A 19,635-nucleotide genomic window follows, 5' to 3' on the forward strand; every position below is an offset into this window, starting at 1 on the left:
GACTGAATCAAAAAACAGGAGAATTTTTTGCATCGGTTTTGCTGCATTTTTTTATGGTTGCCGCGTAATCAAAACCTATAGGGCACTTCCCGTGGACCTATACTTTTTAAATTTGACACTAACTTAGAACTTACAAGATAATAAAAACAAATTGTCAACTTAACTTTATCAACTTTTATAAGGTGTACTTCCCGTTGATCTACAATCCTAAAATTGGTACTTGATCGGTTTCTTTTATTATAGTATATCAGATAATCGTACCGAACACGTTGTAAGCACGTGTTGAATGGCTGAACTCAACGCTGCACTTTATCTTTTCAGACGCCCAATGAAATCTTAAATACTTAACAGATTAATTTTTGAATTGGCGTTTTTGGAAATATCATATTAGTACCTTAAGGACTGTTCTATCTTAAATTATATAATATTATAAGTATACTATAAATATTATAATAAATCTTATTCTAAAAAACATCTCATATTTTATTATCAAAGTAAAACCTTTAAAAATATTTATTTCCTAATGAATACGAATAAAAGACCTACGCATAAAAATAAGCGTATTAAATATTACAATAAGTGTACGCATAGATCTGATTTTCTTCGGGGGTACCTACAGCGAGGCAAACAGAAGTTAACGAATCGTGAAGTAGGATGAATTTGTAACCGATATTTATTGAAGGAGAAGAAAGTTTTGCTTTTTCTCATATGAATTTTAATAGCGGAGAGTGTTTTACCTTAGCATAGTAGGTGAAAATTTATGTTAAAATATTCTGTTACCCACTCTCCGATTTTCGAGACATTTCATGTTCATTTGTGGATCTTAACACCGGCATTTGGACCAACACAATATCTTCAATACATGCGAAAAATAGAGAACGGAGTGCTAATAGTTAGGGAGGCGAAGCAGCAAACTGTGGAGTCACTCGAGCGTCATGGAGACCTATTGGGTTGCGAAGCTTAGATGATAACAAGAAAAAAATGTCATATAAAAAATTTCGTTTCACCGGTGGGTTGAGGGGTTATAGATTTTCAAAAATGTAAAAAAAAACTGTTCCATGGACATACTCGAGCGCGTCAGATATTGATATCATCAATTGCCTACGTCAAATTAAGCATGAAAATATGTTAATCTGACAGTTTCCGTGGTGGAGGTGGTCGTACGTAAGAGTTAAAAATGGCAAAAAAAAAAAATATTATCGAGCGCGTCAGATTTTCTAAGGGAGTGTTAAGTGAACCTAAAAAAAGCTCTTATGTAATAATCTGACGATTTGGATGTGACGCAAGCTCGTAATCGTTGTTTGAAAATGCAAAAAAAAATCGTCATCTTGAAATACTCGAGCGCGTCAGATTAAGATATATATGGTTCATCTTCATGCCCTAGACGTGATATCTCAAAATCAGACGATTATCTGAAGGGACTTGCTTAATCTGACAATTATTAATATTTTTTTAAACCAATACAAGAAACAAGTCAGCTTTACGTTGTATCCCGCACACAGCAGGGTAGGCAGAGGGAACCTAAGGTTAAGACACTCTGTTCCCCAATTCCTGCCAAATTTTGAAGGCATTGAGTGTTGAGTAGCAGCACTTAACGTCACTGTTTTGCCTCGACACCAGAGCGAAGAAATGGAAATATAAATTTCAATAAATATTTCATCTCCTGGAATGGAGATTGAACCCACAACCAGTCTGTTTTACTGTCACACTTTGTGCCACTGCGCCACGACTGGCCTCAATTTTTTTATTCATTGAAAGCAATCAATAGAAAAGCTCAAGAAATAGAATGTAACTAAAAGAATGTATGTTTGAAATAGAATACTTGTATTTATAAAAAAAAGTACAAAAAAAATTTTTTTTTTCAAGTATTTTTTTAAATTTATCATCTTCATTGATGAGTTAGGGACCAATAAATAAAAAAAGAGTGCGATAGGAATAGAAATACGGTGAGAGGAATATATGCAATTCTTAGGTATATTAAACTTTATCAATCAATTTCTATTACTTCGGTTTGAGGAATTTGTCAGATTATATGTTTTTCGTAATCCTTGAATGATTCCCTTCAAAATAAAAAAAAAATTAGCCGCGCTCGAGAATGTCCAGATAACGTTTTTTTTTTACAACTTTGGAGCCCTCTCCCTCCTTTGCGTCACTCTCAAATTGTCAGATTAGTGGAATATACACGATTTAGCATGTAACTAACTTACCCTATCTTAATCTGACGCGCTCGAGAATGTCCGATGATCAATTTTTTTTTACTAATCTGATCTTTTATCCTAGACGCGCGGCCATACATAGGAAGCTCATATTTGGTGGAAGTACGTAACCGAGTACAAGGAATCCCCAGTATCTTAATCTGATGCGCTAGAATGACTCCACAAAGTCCCCTCTTCGCCGCCCCTACTATAAGGGTTAAGTTGTTTTTTTTACTAATATCTCCGCACATAGCAGGGTAGAACACTTTAAACATTCGTTCCCCATTTTACGCCTAATTCAGCCGCGCTTTACCTCATTAATAGAGCGAGGAAATAAAATATTAAATATTTCATTCCCCCGAATTGGAATCGAACCCAAAACCGTCGCGTTGACAAACGCACGCTTGTATTCTTGCTTCACGATGGTGTCACTAATCGTAGCTTATAATATTTCATATTTTCATAATAATATTACAGAAATCTTATGCCGTACTTGTAACATCAACGTTGTTTCTTGAATAGGAATTCAATTATTGGTTGCGGTGTTCCACCCAACCATACAACCATATACCAGCAGACTCGATCAGCCTAAAACCGCATGTAATATACTTAAGTTTAGACAAATTTCAGTATTTTACTTTAATGTGTAATATTACCAAGTAATCTCATTTGACATGTTTTTGAAGTTAAATTTGGGAATAATAATTTTCTGTGAAAATATCTATAAAATTTCTCTTCTCTCTCTTCTGATATTTGAGTTGTGGTTCAGTGGGATGGTGACTTACTGTAAACATGATGGATGTGAGTGAGTAAAGAATGGTATTTAGTTCTGTCATTCAGGTCATTTAATTTTTTGAATTTAGGCGAATGATGGAAGAAATGGATGGAATATGCTAGATTTTCTCTACTTTCACGCTTTGCAGCTGTGGGATGAGGCGTGGAGCTCGAACAAACTCTCTTTAACTTACTAATTATGCCAGCGAGTAACATTGTCTAAGTACTTAAAATAATACATTACAAATGCAATACAACAAGGAAAAGAATAAATAATATTGAACAATCTTCTAAGTTACCGGAAAATTAGATTAAACGTGATCTTATTTGTTCCTCTCGATTTTTAGTATACTGAGGGAAGTCAGTTTCCGGTCTTGTAAGAGGAAGACAAAATTTTCGCAAAAGTCACAAAAAGTTTATATCCGGTTAACCTAAGATGGAAAAGTCAACAATTTTCTTATTAAATATTGATAAATTTATATATTACTAGTGGGCGCGCGCAGCTTCGCCCGCTTATTTGCACCCTTAGGGATAAATTCTAAGAAACCACGATTTTTAAGAGCCTGTATTTAAATTTTTATAAAAATCGGTGGCAATTTAAAGATTTTTCCATACTAACTTTCAACTCCATATTCACACCCCTAGGGAATGAATTAATATAAACCACGAAACATGTGTTCAATTATATATTTTGAAGAGTCTAAATTTCAAATTTTATAAAAATCGGTGGCGATTTAAAGACTTTTCCATACAAACTTTCAACCCCTTATTGGCACTCTTAGGGGGTAATTTCTAAAAAACGGTGAAACACGTGTTCAATTAAATATTTTTAAGAGTCTGAATTTACAATTTTATTAAAATCGGTGCAGATTTAATTTTTTTTCCATACAAACTTTCAACCCCTATTTCACCCCTTTAGAGTTAATTTTTTTTAAATTCCCTTCTTAGTGGATGTCCAGATTACAAAAGTAAACATCTGTCCAAATTTCACATTTCTACGCACAGCGGTTACGGCTGTGCGTGCGTCTTACCTCAGTCAGTGAGGACAAGTCCTTTTATATATATAGATATTAGGTATTATTTGTTAAATATTATTTGTGTCCTTTAAATTAAGTAAATATATAAAAATATATAATAAATATAATCACGCTGTATCCCGGTAGACAGAGTAGAAACCTAGTGTTAAGACACTTCCCCATTTTCAGCCGGATTCTGGAGGAATTGCGTGTGGAGTGGCGGAACGAAGAAATGAAAATATAAATTTGATATTTTATTTAGTATTTCCTCGAATGAGTATTGAACCTGCGACCATTTGCGTTAACAGTTTCACACATGTCCTCTATCACCACGACTGGCCTCACCATATATAAATAGTACCTATATAAAATAAGTAAAAATATGTTATCTTAGTTTTAAAGAAAACATTTTAACACTCAACCCATCGTCGACCTTTGACATCGTCAAGGTTCTTTATTGTATTTGTATGAACTAGCGTGTAGAAAATGTTTGAAAGCTGGAATTTTTCTTTTTAAACTCACTTTCTTATTATTAGCTTCTGGAGAAAATTTTTTTTTAAAAGAAATCATAATTATGAACTTCTTAAATTTTTCAGTAATTTATCTTATGTATATTTTTATTGCTTTTTTTATCTTTCCGCAGATACTCGTAGCAATAGACAGAGGGAAACTGAGAAATTATTATTAATACATTCCGTTCTCATTAAGACATCTCTTCTCGATATTCTATTGAATTCTTGAGAAGATTGCTCATTGACTATTGGAACCAAATTTGCCAATGTCACATTGTATGGAGAACACAATATTTATAAGTTAAAGCTCGTGTTCGTAGCAGATATAATCGTAACCGTAGGTATATTCGTAGCAATAGTCTACATCACCTTTACAACATTCGTCTGTTTAAAATCAAGCATGGTATTTCATGGAAAAATTGAAGAGAAATAAAATACTGTTAGAAATCGGAAGCGCTAACTGCTTTTAAAACAAGATAAAAACATTTATCGTCTATATGTTTCTAAATTATTCAGAAAGAGATTCCACGTCATTGTTATAAGTGATATGTATCACCCAATAACAACACTTCACAGGAGTTTACTTCCAATTAAAAATTTACAATTCATTTACAAAAATCTTTTACATGAACTTTAATAAAAGATAACCGCTTGAATAAGAAAATAATAATCAAAGAAATATTTAAGGATTTATTAGCTTCCAGATGGGGTGTTTTGAATAGGGTAATAAAACCCTAAGAGATAAAATTGATAACGGCATGAAACTGTTTATTGCCGTCTGTTAAAGAAACTTTATTTAAGTTACTATCCTAATTATAATTATATTTTTATAAATATTATTTCAAAATTAGGACAAGTAATATTTTTTTAGTTTGTATTCTATTAATATCTATTTTTAGGTAAAAATTTCTGATAAAATGTTTAATATACCACTTTTATTGTTATTTCTTTTCTTTCTTTAAATAGATATTTTAGCTTTTACAACTTCATAAAGCCTTATAAAGTAAAAAAAAATCGTTAAAACAAAGTTCCTCTATAGGTATGCATACATGTACAATAAATAATTCAGTGTCACAACAGTATCGATCGTCACTAATGAAGGGGTGTTCGAACAAAGGTTATTATATATACTTACCTCAAATTATTTAACTATATGTTTCCTTATATGTAAATTTGGACAACATCATTACGTTTGTATAGAAATTATAATTTAGAGAATGTCAAAATACATTATATAAGTAAATTTCTTTATATAGGTTTATATAGGATTTGCTGCTATCAACACCAAAACAGAACTTGCTATGCCATTTAGATCTAAAACCGTTACCTGCCAACAATTTCAATCTATATAAGGCTTATCAGCAAGTCCGTCTAGCATTCAAGAATATTAAGCCTTATCGTAATCCCAATCGTATTCTAACCAGTCGATATTAATAAACTTTTATTCGAGCTTTGGCACTAAAATGTTGAATGAAATGGATTTTGAGTAGAGTATGAAAAGAATATCAACAGTGGCCAGATGGTTGCAATCGTTCGCCGTTGCTTGGAAAATAGTTATTATCGATAGTTTTAGCACCTTTGTGAATTTTATCATTATTGTTGAGTTATAAAAGTCTGTGTGAAACGTAATTGTTTTCTGTATATATTTATTTCATATTTATTTTATACCTCGCGTACAGCTTGGTGAACAGAGGGAACTTAGTGTCAAGACACTCCTTTCTCCAATATCTATATATATAAAAGGACTTGTCCTCACTGACTGAGGTAAGACGCACGCACAGCCGTAACCGCTGTGCGTAGAAACGTGGAATTTGGACAGATGTTTACTTTTGCAATCTCGACATCCACTAAGAAGGGATTTTGAAAAATTTTAACTCTAAAGGGCTGAAATAGGGGTTCAAAGTTTGTATGGAAAAAAAATTAAATCGGCACCGATTTTTATAAAATTTGATATTTAGAGTCTTAAAAATATTTAATTGAACATATGTTTCATGGTTTTCTAGAATTCACCCCCTAAGGGTGCAAATAAGGGGCTGAAAGTTTGTATGGAAAAATCTTTAAATCGCCACCGATTTTTATAAAATTTGAAATTTAGACTCTTAAAAATATTTCATTGAACACATGTTTCATGGGTTATTAGAATTCACTCCTAAATACGCAAGCGAAGCTGCGCGCGTCCGCTAGTTTACTATATAATCGTAGAGGAAAATTATATTTAAGTACAAAAATATTTATGCTTATAGCACAATGTAGTTAGGCAACCGTTGTAATAATTCTAAGTTATTCAGTTAAAGACATTGTACTACAGATAGCTAAAGTAACTCAACCTATATCAATTTAAATATATTCTGTCTTGTAAGCTTCTACTTGACTGAGGGTACGCCTTTGGTTATTAAATTTTGTTTGTACAGTAGAGAAATATTACGAAAAATAGTTATATACACTTGTATGTAATGTATTAATAATATTTTTCAGGCCAGTCGTGGTGTGGTGGCACGAGTGTGCGATTGTAAGCGTGACAGGTTGTGGGTTTGATTTCCACCGGAGGAAATTAGTATTTTTACTCATACATTGACGTAAAGGTATTAATTACGTTTAACGTTTTGAATAGGTATAAAACGAAGCTCTTTTTATATTCACTTATATTGCGCATTTTGGCTAATCTGTTTACTACAAAAAATATACAGTACAAAATTACACTTTTACTTTTTATTAAATATATTACGTGTTTCTTTAGAGATTGAAATAAATTTAAAAATGGATAAATTTATTTGAAATATTTACATACATCCTGTCGATTTGAATTTATGTCTGCAAAAATCATACTTAATTGAGCCGTCTAAATTTTTATCTAATTTCGTGAGTGTATGTATATTATGTATATTTATTTGTTTATTAACAGTCAGTCTCTATTGAAACAAAAAATCATATCAAGATGACTTTCTTTGATTCAAATTCTAAATATCTAAATATTTCCCAACAAGTGAACGGTTTCAAAAGTTCAAGTTTCATTAAAATTGATTCAATAGTTTTGAAATACGAGTTTCCATACATTATTTCTTTGTTTTTTGGCCGGTATTAAAGTTAGTTATTTATTTAAATTTACTTTTATTGTATATTTAGTCTCACCAAATTGATATTATTCATGCAATGGATAAGTAATATTATACGGTTATAATTTTTGTTCTAAATTTACACTTCAATATGAAGCGTGAAGGTATGTCATTGTTATATTTTAAGAGTTTCGCAAGAATTCCAACAACAAAAGCCTTAGATTTCGTCGTACAATGGAGAAGCTGTGACGTTGGAAGTTGCGGTTATTATAACACTACCTATTCCATATACGGCATTCTGCACGTCTAGTTTATTACGGCAACTAAAATACAAATAATTAAATAAGTTTCAACTTATTCTATTTTCCTTATAAGTGATTAGTCAATCGGTTCTTAACTTTTTGGCTGTTTTATATATTGTTTACTGGAGACAAAAACTTAATATTATCTCTGGATGTCAATCTTGAACCCTTATATTACATTCTATTAAAAAAAAACACAATATAATATAAAACATATTAACATGTTGACTTGACATTGTTGCCTATAAATGGTTGTGGATTCTATTTACACTCTAGGAAATGAATGTTTTATTTACATTTTTTTCGCTCTGGTGACAAGGAATTGAGTTCCGCCACTCAGTCTCACTCAGCCGGAAAGAGGGCAGCAAAGTGTCTAACCACTAACCAGAGGGGGTCTATCCTGCTACATGAGGAATATAGCGTAAAGTTGAAATAAATCAGATATATGGACCAAATCTTGAAATTGAAATCGAAAGCAGTCTAACAAACTATGTTGTAATTTGCATACATGTTTAATTTGAATGAGAGTGCATGGCTTGCAAGTGACATCGTTCTATGTCCCATATGTTGGATTTCAAAAGCTTGTAAAAGTGACTCCTAAAATTCACAGTATTTTTGTCAAAGAGGGATTGCGATATGAGCTTACAATTGTCACATGAGAGACAATGTTCTGTTAATTCAGTTTTACTTTAATTTATTAAAAAGCGTAATAAAATTAAGAAAAATATATTTTTTAATGCTTATTGCAAAAACATTTCGATTTCCAAATAATCTATGCCTATATTAAACCAAATTATTATACAATAGCAAATTAATTAGAAAATTCGAAAAATCGAAAGTTTTAAGCTTATTTTATTAGATTTTAACTATCTATAGACAATTAAAACAGCAGGGTAGGCAGAGTTCACCTCGAGTTAAGACACTCCGTTCCCCATTTTCCGCCGAATTTTGTAGGCATTGCGTAAATATCTTGGAAATGGAAACCATTACACAAAAATTGACGATTCATATCGAAAATCAATTAAAATAGTTATACATAAATGTATATTTAATCTAACATATTACCTTAATTGCATGTGAACTCTACACGAAAACATAAAACACAAAATTACAAGGAAAATAAGCTATTAGAGTGAACTATTCCGAAAATTTGAACAATTTCATGTGAAATCGTTAGTAACTAATCAGGACTTGTGTTCATCAATACATAATATATATATGTTAGTAACTTCATGAAACTTCAATTTTCTATACTGTTTACTTGAAAACCAATTTTGAAGACAATCATCATTTGTAACTTTTTGTAATTACCATTTACCCTACAAATTTCTGTATTTATTTCTATCTATTCAAACCGGGCAATGTGAATAGCACCTTCACGCTTCTGGTAACAGAGGGAACTAGTGTTAAGACACTCCGTTCCCTACTTTTCGTAGCGGTGGCAGAGCTCTATAATTTCTTTTATTTCTCATAACTATTATTAGAACTAGCTTTAATTAGTATACTATATGAATTAATTCCATATAAATTTATATAGAAAAATATACATACCCCCATAACTAAAGTATATAAAATGAGAAAACCTATATGTAAATATTTGATGTGGGCGACAATATGAACAACGTAATATATAAACTGTAACATTCAGACACACTATAATTGTCGGTCGATTAATCAGAGACAATGTTCACAATGGAACTCTATTGCATTGTTTATTTCTCTATTAAGTCTAAATAATCTCGTTACAGAGTTAAGGGTTGATATTGCTTAGTAAAATAAAATAAATAAGTCAGTTTTACATTGTATCCCGCATTCCCATAGCAGGATAGGCAGAAAGAACCTAGTGTTAAGACACTCCGTTCTCCACTTTCAGTCGAATTTTTCGAGGCATTGCGTGTTGAGTGGCCGCTTACGCCAAGCTTTGCCTCTGTATTGGAGCAAGAAAATGAATATATTAAATATTTATTTTTCTCGAGTGGAAATTGAACTCGCAGCCTGAGCCACGCCAGTCTTTTCCACGACGGGATCTTCACACAAATATATACATAGAAAGGTATGATTATTACTAATAATAATTCAATTTTCCTAATAAATAATTCAATTTTTCAATCCTAAAAAAAGGAAGTTTAAAGACCATCATCTTTGACGAAATACGGAATAACCATAAACGAAACGTACGGGAACTAGTACATAAGCAGTAAGATACTTATTGTCACCCTAACACCTGAAACTAGAGACAAACACGAAACTCAACAAATATGGGTCACGGTGAGGCTGTGCTACTCTGTCACATAAGGTGTATGTAGACGTATGTGTGCATATGAAGAGCTTTTTTACCAGCTCAAAGCTTACTTCCATTTTTTTTTTGGTGATAAATGTGCATTTCTCTGTTAATGGTTTAATGTATCTTTTTTTTTCACGCGATGTCCCGCATGTAGCAGGGTAAACAGATTGGATTGGGAACACTAGGTGTTAAAACATTCCGGTCTCCAATTTTCACAAGATTCTGGAGGCATTGTGTATAGAGTCACTGAGAAGTTAATGTACAATGTGTAAAAACTTAAAACATATTTAAGCTTTATGTTTTGATCATTAGAGATACATTAAGGAGGATAAGTGTAATTACACATAATTTACTAAGTTCACGTCAAACAAAAAACTTTCCTTAATGTATCAATTTGAAAGTGATAACATTAGAATGCCGTCGTGACTTAATTTCGCCTTGTCTTGTCGACGCGGCCATTGCTGGAAATTCCACTTTTGTATACCATAACATATTTATATTAAGATTATATTTAAATTGTCTTTCTATATCCAGTCCAAGAGCTTTTACAGTTAAACTACTGAATGATTTTAGCCCCCTAAGGTTCCTGGAGCGGTGTAATATAACAATTCGTGAATAATTCAATGGCATCAGCTCTGACCGTCACGTGACGTGAATGTTCAGTCAGGACGGCCACTGTTCAGTCATCTACATAGCTCTATGAGTTTGTATGACACATGCATAGCAGAGATAAGCTTAGAATTCTCTATAATTCTGACTTGGATATATATTTTCCAATAATAATCCTAGTTTTTAAGGGTAATGTTTCTTTTAAGTCTATATTCAAAACCGTATAAAAAAATACCTAAGAGTTGCTTCTCAAATTTAATATAAAGATGGGGTTAGGTTAGTAAAAAGTTTGGGTTCGAATTTATAGTTTAACTATATGGCTTCATATAGACGAAGCTATATAGTTCTATAGAGATATAGACAGATAGTTCCTAGAGAGGAATTAATTAATAAACTTAAAACGATAGATAATCACTATAAGCTAGCTAGAACAAATCCACCACCAGCACCTTTGATGTCATTGGATGGATATTTATCCATCCACATCAAAGGTCGGCAACACAGCTGTAGCTCCTCTGGTGTTCCTCTTAACATCAGATGACCCGTACGCTCATTTGTCTTACCTTTTCCATAAAAAAATAATGATATAGCGCGATGTTGAGTTCTCAACACGTAATGCCTCGAAAATTCAGTGGGCGATACACTGTAAAACTGAAAAAAAAAAGATAATTTTGGCCAACTAAAATATAAATATTTTTAACAAAAAATGCTAATAATCACTTCTTTTATAACAAGTTTTTACTTAAAACGTATACAAAATTTAAACATTCTGAAACTAAATTGCTATTACTATTCATGAATTTTAATATCTCGCAGTGTCGTGACTCGAATGTCTATTCAAGAACTGTCGGTCATTAGCACGTTACTTGTGACGCTGAAAATTGAGACTTTACAAAATCTTTACTTACTAATATTATATATTTGAGGAGTTTATTGGATTGAACGCTCTCATCTCAGGAACTACTGGTTTGGATGGAAAAAATATTTTTATTAATATTCGATTTCTCGAGAAATTTAAGTATTTTCTTGTGTGTTTTTAAGCCAGTTGCAGTGCATTCGATTTTCATTCGAGAAAATAAAATATTTAATTTCCAGAATTCGGAGGAAAGTGGAGTGCAGAATTATCATAATGGAAATGTACTCCACATTTCCATTATGATATTTCTTTTTACATTGGGTTTTAACATTGGGTTGCCAGGTGCCTTCTGTCTATGTGCATATGTGCGGGATACAGCGTGCACCTTAAAAAATCCAGTCCTGCAATTGGGAACGGAGTGGTTCGCCACTATAGGTCAAAAACTAGTACTACATAAGATATATAATAAGAAATAGATAGCTTCTATACTACGAAGCAATTCAGTACCGGCAAGGAATTGAATGGCGAACATGACGCTCTTTGACTGGAATATTTTATATCCCCTAGGATGACATGTGTTTTAGATCCAGGATTTATGTCAATCGACCAATAGGGACAAATTCGTTCGTATTTCATTTGAAGATAAGATATGTGGATGTTTTGATTAGAAATAAGATATTCTTCTTACTGCAATATCAGAAGTTTGTTTTTGTTTAGTTTATAAAAATGTCAAATTAAAAAGTTTATAATTAAAAAAAAATTGTAATACCTTATTTCTCAGAGTTTATTGCAAAACAGTAACTGCTTGAGGCAATTAGGATGTTTTTGTCGTTCCACGTTGAAAGATACTATACATTATATTGTTGTTGGGCTATGATATTTTAATATGTTGATATCATGGCACAGTAGCTGCTGGTTGTAAACACGACGGTTATGGGTTCGATGCCTACTTCGAAAAATTAATAATTTCCTTTTACTTAATGTGTCAACAGAAACTGCGGCGTTGACATCCGCCACTTAATTCACAATGTTTTGACAACACAACACTACGTTGTATCTACATGATCTGCTTTACGTGGACCATAAATCTAAAAAAAAAAAAAAACATTTTTACCAAATTTCCGCACATTTCCAAGTCCAGGTAACAACAAGTCAGCTAATAACTAAAAACTATTACAAAATTAATATATTTCGATATCAATATACAGTACAAATAATAATAAAACCGCAATATCCGCTTAAACGAGCAAATCAAAAGCGTAGAACGTAGGTCGTAAATTCTTGAGTGGATTGTTAAGGCAGAGCGGTTAATTGCTATCACTGAAAGTGACTGATCGTAACCCGTTGTGTTCTAAAGGACTTTAGAGATTAAATTCCTGTATTATTAATAAAAATAGGAAAGTCTTACTAATTAAATTATTATTAAATTTATTTTATACTTTATAGTACCTAATATTAATAATTAAGCCGAAATTGGTAAGATTTTCATGTAAATAATAAGTAAGATCTGTATGCCAAACCAAGGAAATGAAAATATTAAATATTTCATTCACCCAAATAGGAATCGTTTATATTCAAGAAGCGAAGCGTTGAGTTTCGTCACTAAGTCCGGGGCGACGAACAAAATGTTTTAACACTAAGTTCATCCTGGAAAGAGCCTATAAAAATCAATTAAAAAATGTTTGTACTCCTTATAGTGGTAAACTGATGTAGATTTTTCTTTTTCCTCTCGTATATTTGTGAATTTCTATACAGATTAACTGACATCCTCAAATAGATTAATGATGCTACTAACACCTAATCATACATATTCTCTTTTAGATACGTAGGATTTCTAATCAGCTTAATTGATGGATATTTGCTAGAGAAACATTACTTATGAGATAAATCTGAAGAAAGAAAACTTTACCTTTTGATTTTCTATATTTATTTTAGCCCAGGCTTTTTTCTTCTGGATTCTTATTTTTCTATATAAATATTCTGAGGCCAATGGCGCATCTTCCCAGCAGACACAATAGTTCCACTTAACACAAGGTTCTCTCTGCGTTCCCTGTTATATCCTGGACATAGTAGGAAAATTAGGATTTTTTGGCATCCTCATCCCACTGTGCCAAGAATTCCAATCCCGTTTGGTATCAACAATGTTTAATACATATTTTAAGAACTTTAATCCGAAACTTGTGTATATATAGTAAAATATTTCAAAAACACTGCCACTACAGTATCTGTATCATCTTTATTTATGTATGTACCACGCTTTAGTGCCTAAGATTTATTGGCTCTAAAGTTACCAACTATTATTTTATGGATTGCAGGTAAATTGATTTATGAGAGCCAGTCGCACCGCAGTTTTGAATATTTAGTGAGATTCAACAGTTGCTTCTCAATAAACATGAAGTGTTGATTTTAGCAAAATTTTTGACACTGTCGTCAGCTGATTTTGCACCAGTTTCACCATCATGAGAAGCTGGTCAGCGGGTTTCTCTGGCGTTACATACATTTTTTTTCGTTAGGTACAGGTGTGGAAAAGCACTTGTTTATTTCAAGATATACTTTTTTACGTTTAAAAAAATATATTCTTGACTTTAGAACAGTCAAAAGCAAATCATTGAACTTAAGTACCCAATTTAGAGCTAAGCAACCTTTCATCATCTTTATAGTTGACACCATATCCCATTAATTTCAGGAAAACTGAAGCTGAAAAAATTATTTATATTTTTTTGTTATACTATTTTAACACACCAAAATCCGATACTACCCTAGTGTAACTTAACGCTTTATTTATCCCACAAAACGTTATGAATCTAGATCGAAAACGTTGATGCATTTGTAAGTAAATATTTGTGTGGTAACACAATCTGCACTAATAGGCTAATATTGTCACAATCGATCAATTAATGTCGCTACAAATATCACGTATCTCCTTTGGATATACATTACTAGTTTTAAGTAAGTGTACATTTATGTTGTTTAAGTTGAAAGTATGTTCTGTAATAGTAGACATTTTTGTCTATGGTTTAAAAATATGAATTTGTTTTCATTTTGTCTGTATTTTTCTGTTTTTCAGTTTAAATTTAAAGTATTAAAATGTTTGTTTATACTGTGATATTATACTTTATTTACAATGATATCAGTTTCTCCGCAAAATAAGTTAAGCACATAAAGATTTAAAACAATCTAACTATTTCTAAATTTAATTTAATAAAATAAAATAGTGTTTGGACACAATGTATATTTATAACAATTGGACGATTCAATTAGAAAATTACTCGAAAAACTTTTTTCATGTTATAATAGATAGACAATTAATTATGTTTATTTTTAACTATCTAACATTTTTAAAACTGTACATTAAAAATCTAGTGTGACTTAACAGTTTAGTATTTTAAAACGCGAAACTCCAAACAAACTGAAAATCTGATAAAAATATACATAATAATTAGTAAGAAAAAAGTAAGTTAAAATAATTGCCTTGTAATACGCCAAACCGGCAAAGTTTTCTTCGCCGCGCTTAGTTCGCGTGACGTTGTTAATAAATTTAAATACTAAGATACCAATTTAGTTTATTGTTATTGTAGTGGAATTGACTGGAATACTCGTAGGTATTAGATAAAGTGAAAGAGATATAGATTATAGATATATTTTGCTTGTTGAAAGGAAAAAAAATCTATATGATTTTCATGATTAATATTTAGATTAATTTATAGAATTTATTTAATAATAATATTAAATTCAATTATAAATTCATTCATTAGGCTGTTCAGGCTCAGTTTCTGCCTATACACAAGACGGTCGTGGGTTCAAATTTTGGGAAACGAACTATTTTCTTTTCTTCGCTCTGGTAACACGACAAAGTGCGACATTGAATTTGGCTATTCAATGTCTTAACATTAGGTTCCCTCTGTTAACAGAACATATTACAGGGCCGTTGTAGCGCAGTGAGACATCGAGATTGAGGTTCTATCCCCTTTAGGAAAAAAATATTTCCATTTACCGTTTTTGTACGTCAAATTAAAGCATCAAGTTCCACGAGATAAGCCAAATATGCCAATCGAATGCATATCTGTTAATAACTTTTAAATTGTATATTTATTTATTTTTTCCGTATGTGATATTTTGTTCCGTATATGATTGGCTTGTAGAGAACGATTTTTAGCGTTAAGCCCGCCTTTTGTACCTATATATTGTGTTAAATAAAATGAAAATAAATAAAATATACCAATTTGATGTTCTTTTTAAATTGGTACTTGTACCAATTTACTAGATCAATAAAAAAAGATAATAAAAAAATTAAAACTACCACCCACTTTCAAAGACTTTATTTCATTGTGATAGTAAATAGACGTTTTAAGGATATAAATAATTAATTTTAATTACAATTAGTATATAATTTATGTAATTTACAGACGAATAATGAGCAGTACAATTTAGTGACCGTAGATATGTACAACTTTAGGTAAAACTACAAATATTACACGTTCTAATATCATGTAAAAGCTACGCTAATATTCTTTTTAATAAATAGTTAATTATTACATAATATAATCATACGGAAATACATAAAAATGGCTATAAATGTAGCTTTTGATAACAAAACAATAATGTTGCCATTTTTCTAATAAATTTTGTCCAAAAAAAAGCTTCGAATTTCTTTTTTCTAAATATTTTATTATATAGAAAAAAATAACAACTTAATTTGTATTTAATTATTTTTGCATATATGTATGTAGGGTTATATCTTGAAAGTTACATTAAAATGAAAAAAAAAACCAGTCAATTTATAGACTATGTCATCTCCACAGCATATGCAATGTTTGTTTAGCCTTAAACGCTGTCAGTACGTTTAAAATTATCTATTTAGATACGAATGGACGAAATTGCAGAAACAAATTAGCAATTAATATTGGCACAAGACAACTCTATAGTAAATTAGTAGGCTAATTATATTATTATTATTTAAGTAATTATGTGACAATTTCAATTTATTTCTAATACAGAGAAAATTACTATAACAATAAATTTTAATTATAACTTTACAGCTTAGTAAATAATGTATAAAAAACGGAGACTTTACACTACTCTCCCCGTTTTTTCGCTTAGACGATAGCCTAAAAAATTCCTAAGACCTCAGACTAGCAGAAATGAACTAACGACCTAAACAAATGTCATTCAGTTCAATCGAATAAAACTATTTAAATCTAAAACACGAATAAATTCATCACATCACGCCTAAAATCTACGTCACTTATATAAGAATTGCAAATATCCATATTGAGTGCATAATTTTTAATTATTTTGTGATATTTTATATCATACAAACAGACAGAATAAAGACAGGAGAGAGTTAGGAAAGGCTGATTTGTCGATAATTATTATAATTATCTCAGCAATATGACATTCAGTTGAAAAATATTATTTTACAATATTCAGAATAAATCTTTCTATAAATAATTTACTTTAATATTCTTCCCCTTTTGTAATGGGAGCTAAAATTGGAAATATATATTTTTGAAATCTATTGGAAAAGCTGTGAATTTTATAACAGAAAGTGGATCTAATATAGATTTAATAACAGAATAATAAAGATCGGTAGTTTAAAAATAGTGGAGGGAATAAAATAGTCTTAGGTTCAAAACTGGTATCGGGGCAAAATGACCCTCAAAGCTAAACTATCCATATCATTTGGTCCCTTAACCAGTTAAGAAACTTATTTCCTACACGTAAGCGATTACGAATTACATTCGAATTGTCTAAATAATTCGATATTCTTAATCAATTAATTAATTAAGCGTACTGTAGGACGTCCTCCAGCTAGATGGGCGGACGATATTCGCAAAGTGGCAGGCAGTAGCTGGATGCGAAGAGCTGAAGATCGAGCTCAGTGGAGTGCCATTGGGGAGGCCTATGTCCAGCAGTGGACGAGGACAGGCTGACGATGATGATGATGATGATGCATCAATTAATTCGTAACTACGAACCGGCACTTTATTGTACAATATTTTAATCATTTTAGTACATACATACATCGTGGTTCAGTGGTACTGTGTCTGACTTTTCACGTGATGGTGAGATTCAGTTTCAAATCAGGAGAGTTATTATATTTATATTATTCTCATTTCCTAATTCGGGAAAGTCAATACGTGGCATTCCGTGGAGTAAAGAATTTAAATAATTTAGAATTAATTTAGAATAAAGAATTTAAATGAAATAAAAATAAATAATCTTCTTTGAAATCTTTTTTGAGACCGGCAACGGGCACAATTCCCACTCCGCGGAAAGAATTATTTTATTTTTCTCACTAATTCCCCCTTTACCTCTGCCTACCCTTAATATATGTGAAATACAGCTGTATGTAAGTTTTTGTTTCACAATCATTTTATTTAAGCATTTTTCATGATAACAATTCGTAATCGCTTGCTTTTAGATTTTTTTCTAAGAGTAAATAACTGTTTACATTACTTAATTAGTGCCATTGTATTGAGTTTAAGTATTTAATTTTATTTTATTTACATTCTTATAATTGACTTACAATTTACAAAATTTAATTGCAATTAACGATAATAACAGAGAGGAAAATTAGAAGCTAAAAACAGAAGCTTAAAAGTAACAAGAAAACACAATTATTTTTTATCATCAAATTGTTTAAAAGCATTTAAATTTTCATATGTAATCATAATAATAATAAAAAAAATATATTTATTTTATATTAGCTTGAAAACAAAAAAATATATATTGAAATAAACTATTACAATCTGATGTTATCTTAACAATTCAATAGATTCTTAATTTCTAGAAACACCATGTGTGCAGATATTATATCATTGGACCAAAGTTCAACCTTCAAATCTACGCTAATTCACTACAAAGATAATGTTAGTCTTCAAGACAAATTGCAGTACGACTACAGGCGATCGAAATCTACTTTGCTATAGAATATATATAGAAAATGCTAATACTAAATTACGGTCAAGACCATGAAATATTAATAGTATAATTGATACTTACATAATGACATGAGAATTCTATTATATGTAGATGCTGATAAATGAGTGTATTGTGCAAGCCTTAGGAGCTACCAGTGGTAATAATAATTGAATTACTTTTATAGTTAATTGTATACAGACACTCAATAGAGACGTGATTAATTAAGTATGATATTAGATTATGGTAAGAATAGACACACATACTACAGTCGATGGTCCCTCATCAAGACACACTTTAATAGCCATAGAACCAACTAAGTCTTAAAATTTCTACAATCATTCCTCCACAATGCTAATTTATAAAATAATTAAGCCGAAATTGAAATTTACACGAGTCTTACTAATTTCGTTGTAAAACAAACTATATGTCTATTAAATATTAATTATCACTATTTAAACGCTAAAAGAAAGTTAAACTCCACAACTATTTAAGAATAGGTCACGAACGCAAATGTCCACTTTGATTCACTTATTTTACACACCACACACACTCCAAATAAATACTAATAAATAGTCCACAAGTTCCAATGAAAAGATGGAAGTTCAGAGTCTAAGGACTTTGTGCGGATGTTGGCCAAGGTGGCCTCATCTTTTCAAGAACGTACTTTAGCTGAAAGCTAGTTTGGAAATGCTACAGATATTCATCTATTTGATCATAATCTTCATCTGGAGGCGACGGTCCAGATACTGAGAGTATTGGTAAACCAAAATGTTTGACAGTTTCAACACTGCCACTGTCGTCTGACTTTGCTTCCTCGTTTATGGTATCCTCCCGTGGAGCCTTGGCTTTGCAGAGCCGTTCTGATGAATCACTCATGGCTGTTAATGGTATGTTGTCTGCTGATCTGTGAAATAATGGATATTGTTAGCGTCATTCATTTTGCGAGATATTAGAAAATCTAGTGACAAATCATTATTTTCGTATTCAGAGTTATTAGTACTTGGTGATGAAAACTCACGCAACCTTTTATCTATCCAGACTAGATAAAATTAAAGCCTTATATTATTTATATTATATTTTAATGAAGTCAATTACAATCCACGAAATTGA

At 31.2% G+C, this 19,635-nt stretch overlaps 1 protein-coding gene across 6 annotated transcripts in view; it reads right to left on the reverse strand.

The window, feature by feature from the left end:
- Window positions 1–15,905: 15,905 nt before the first annotated feature.
- The window catches only part of LOC146533815 (uncharacterized), a 114,212-nt gene continuing 110,482 nt past the window's right edge, over window positions 15,906–19,635 (reverse strand). For all 6 annotated transcript variants that reach the window (XM_085195043.1, XM_085195041.1, XM_085195040.1 and 3 more), the window contains one exon: window positions 15,906–19,429. In XM_085195043.1, the coding sequence (XP_085051169.1) occupies window positions 19,216–19,429 (214 nt within the window). In that variant the 3' untranslated portion in view covers window positions 15,906–19,215. The remainder of the gene's footprint in view (window positions 19,430–19,635) is intronic.

This window comes from Heliconius melpomene, chromosome 12 (assembly GCF_056956725.1).
Source record: "Heliconius melpomene rosina isolate 202511_hmr_F chromosome 12, ASM5695672v1, whole genome shotgun sequence".
NCBI classification, from domain to species: Eukaryota; Metazoa; Arthropoda; class Insecta; order Lepidoptera; family Nymphalidae; genus Heliconius; species Heliconius melpomene.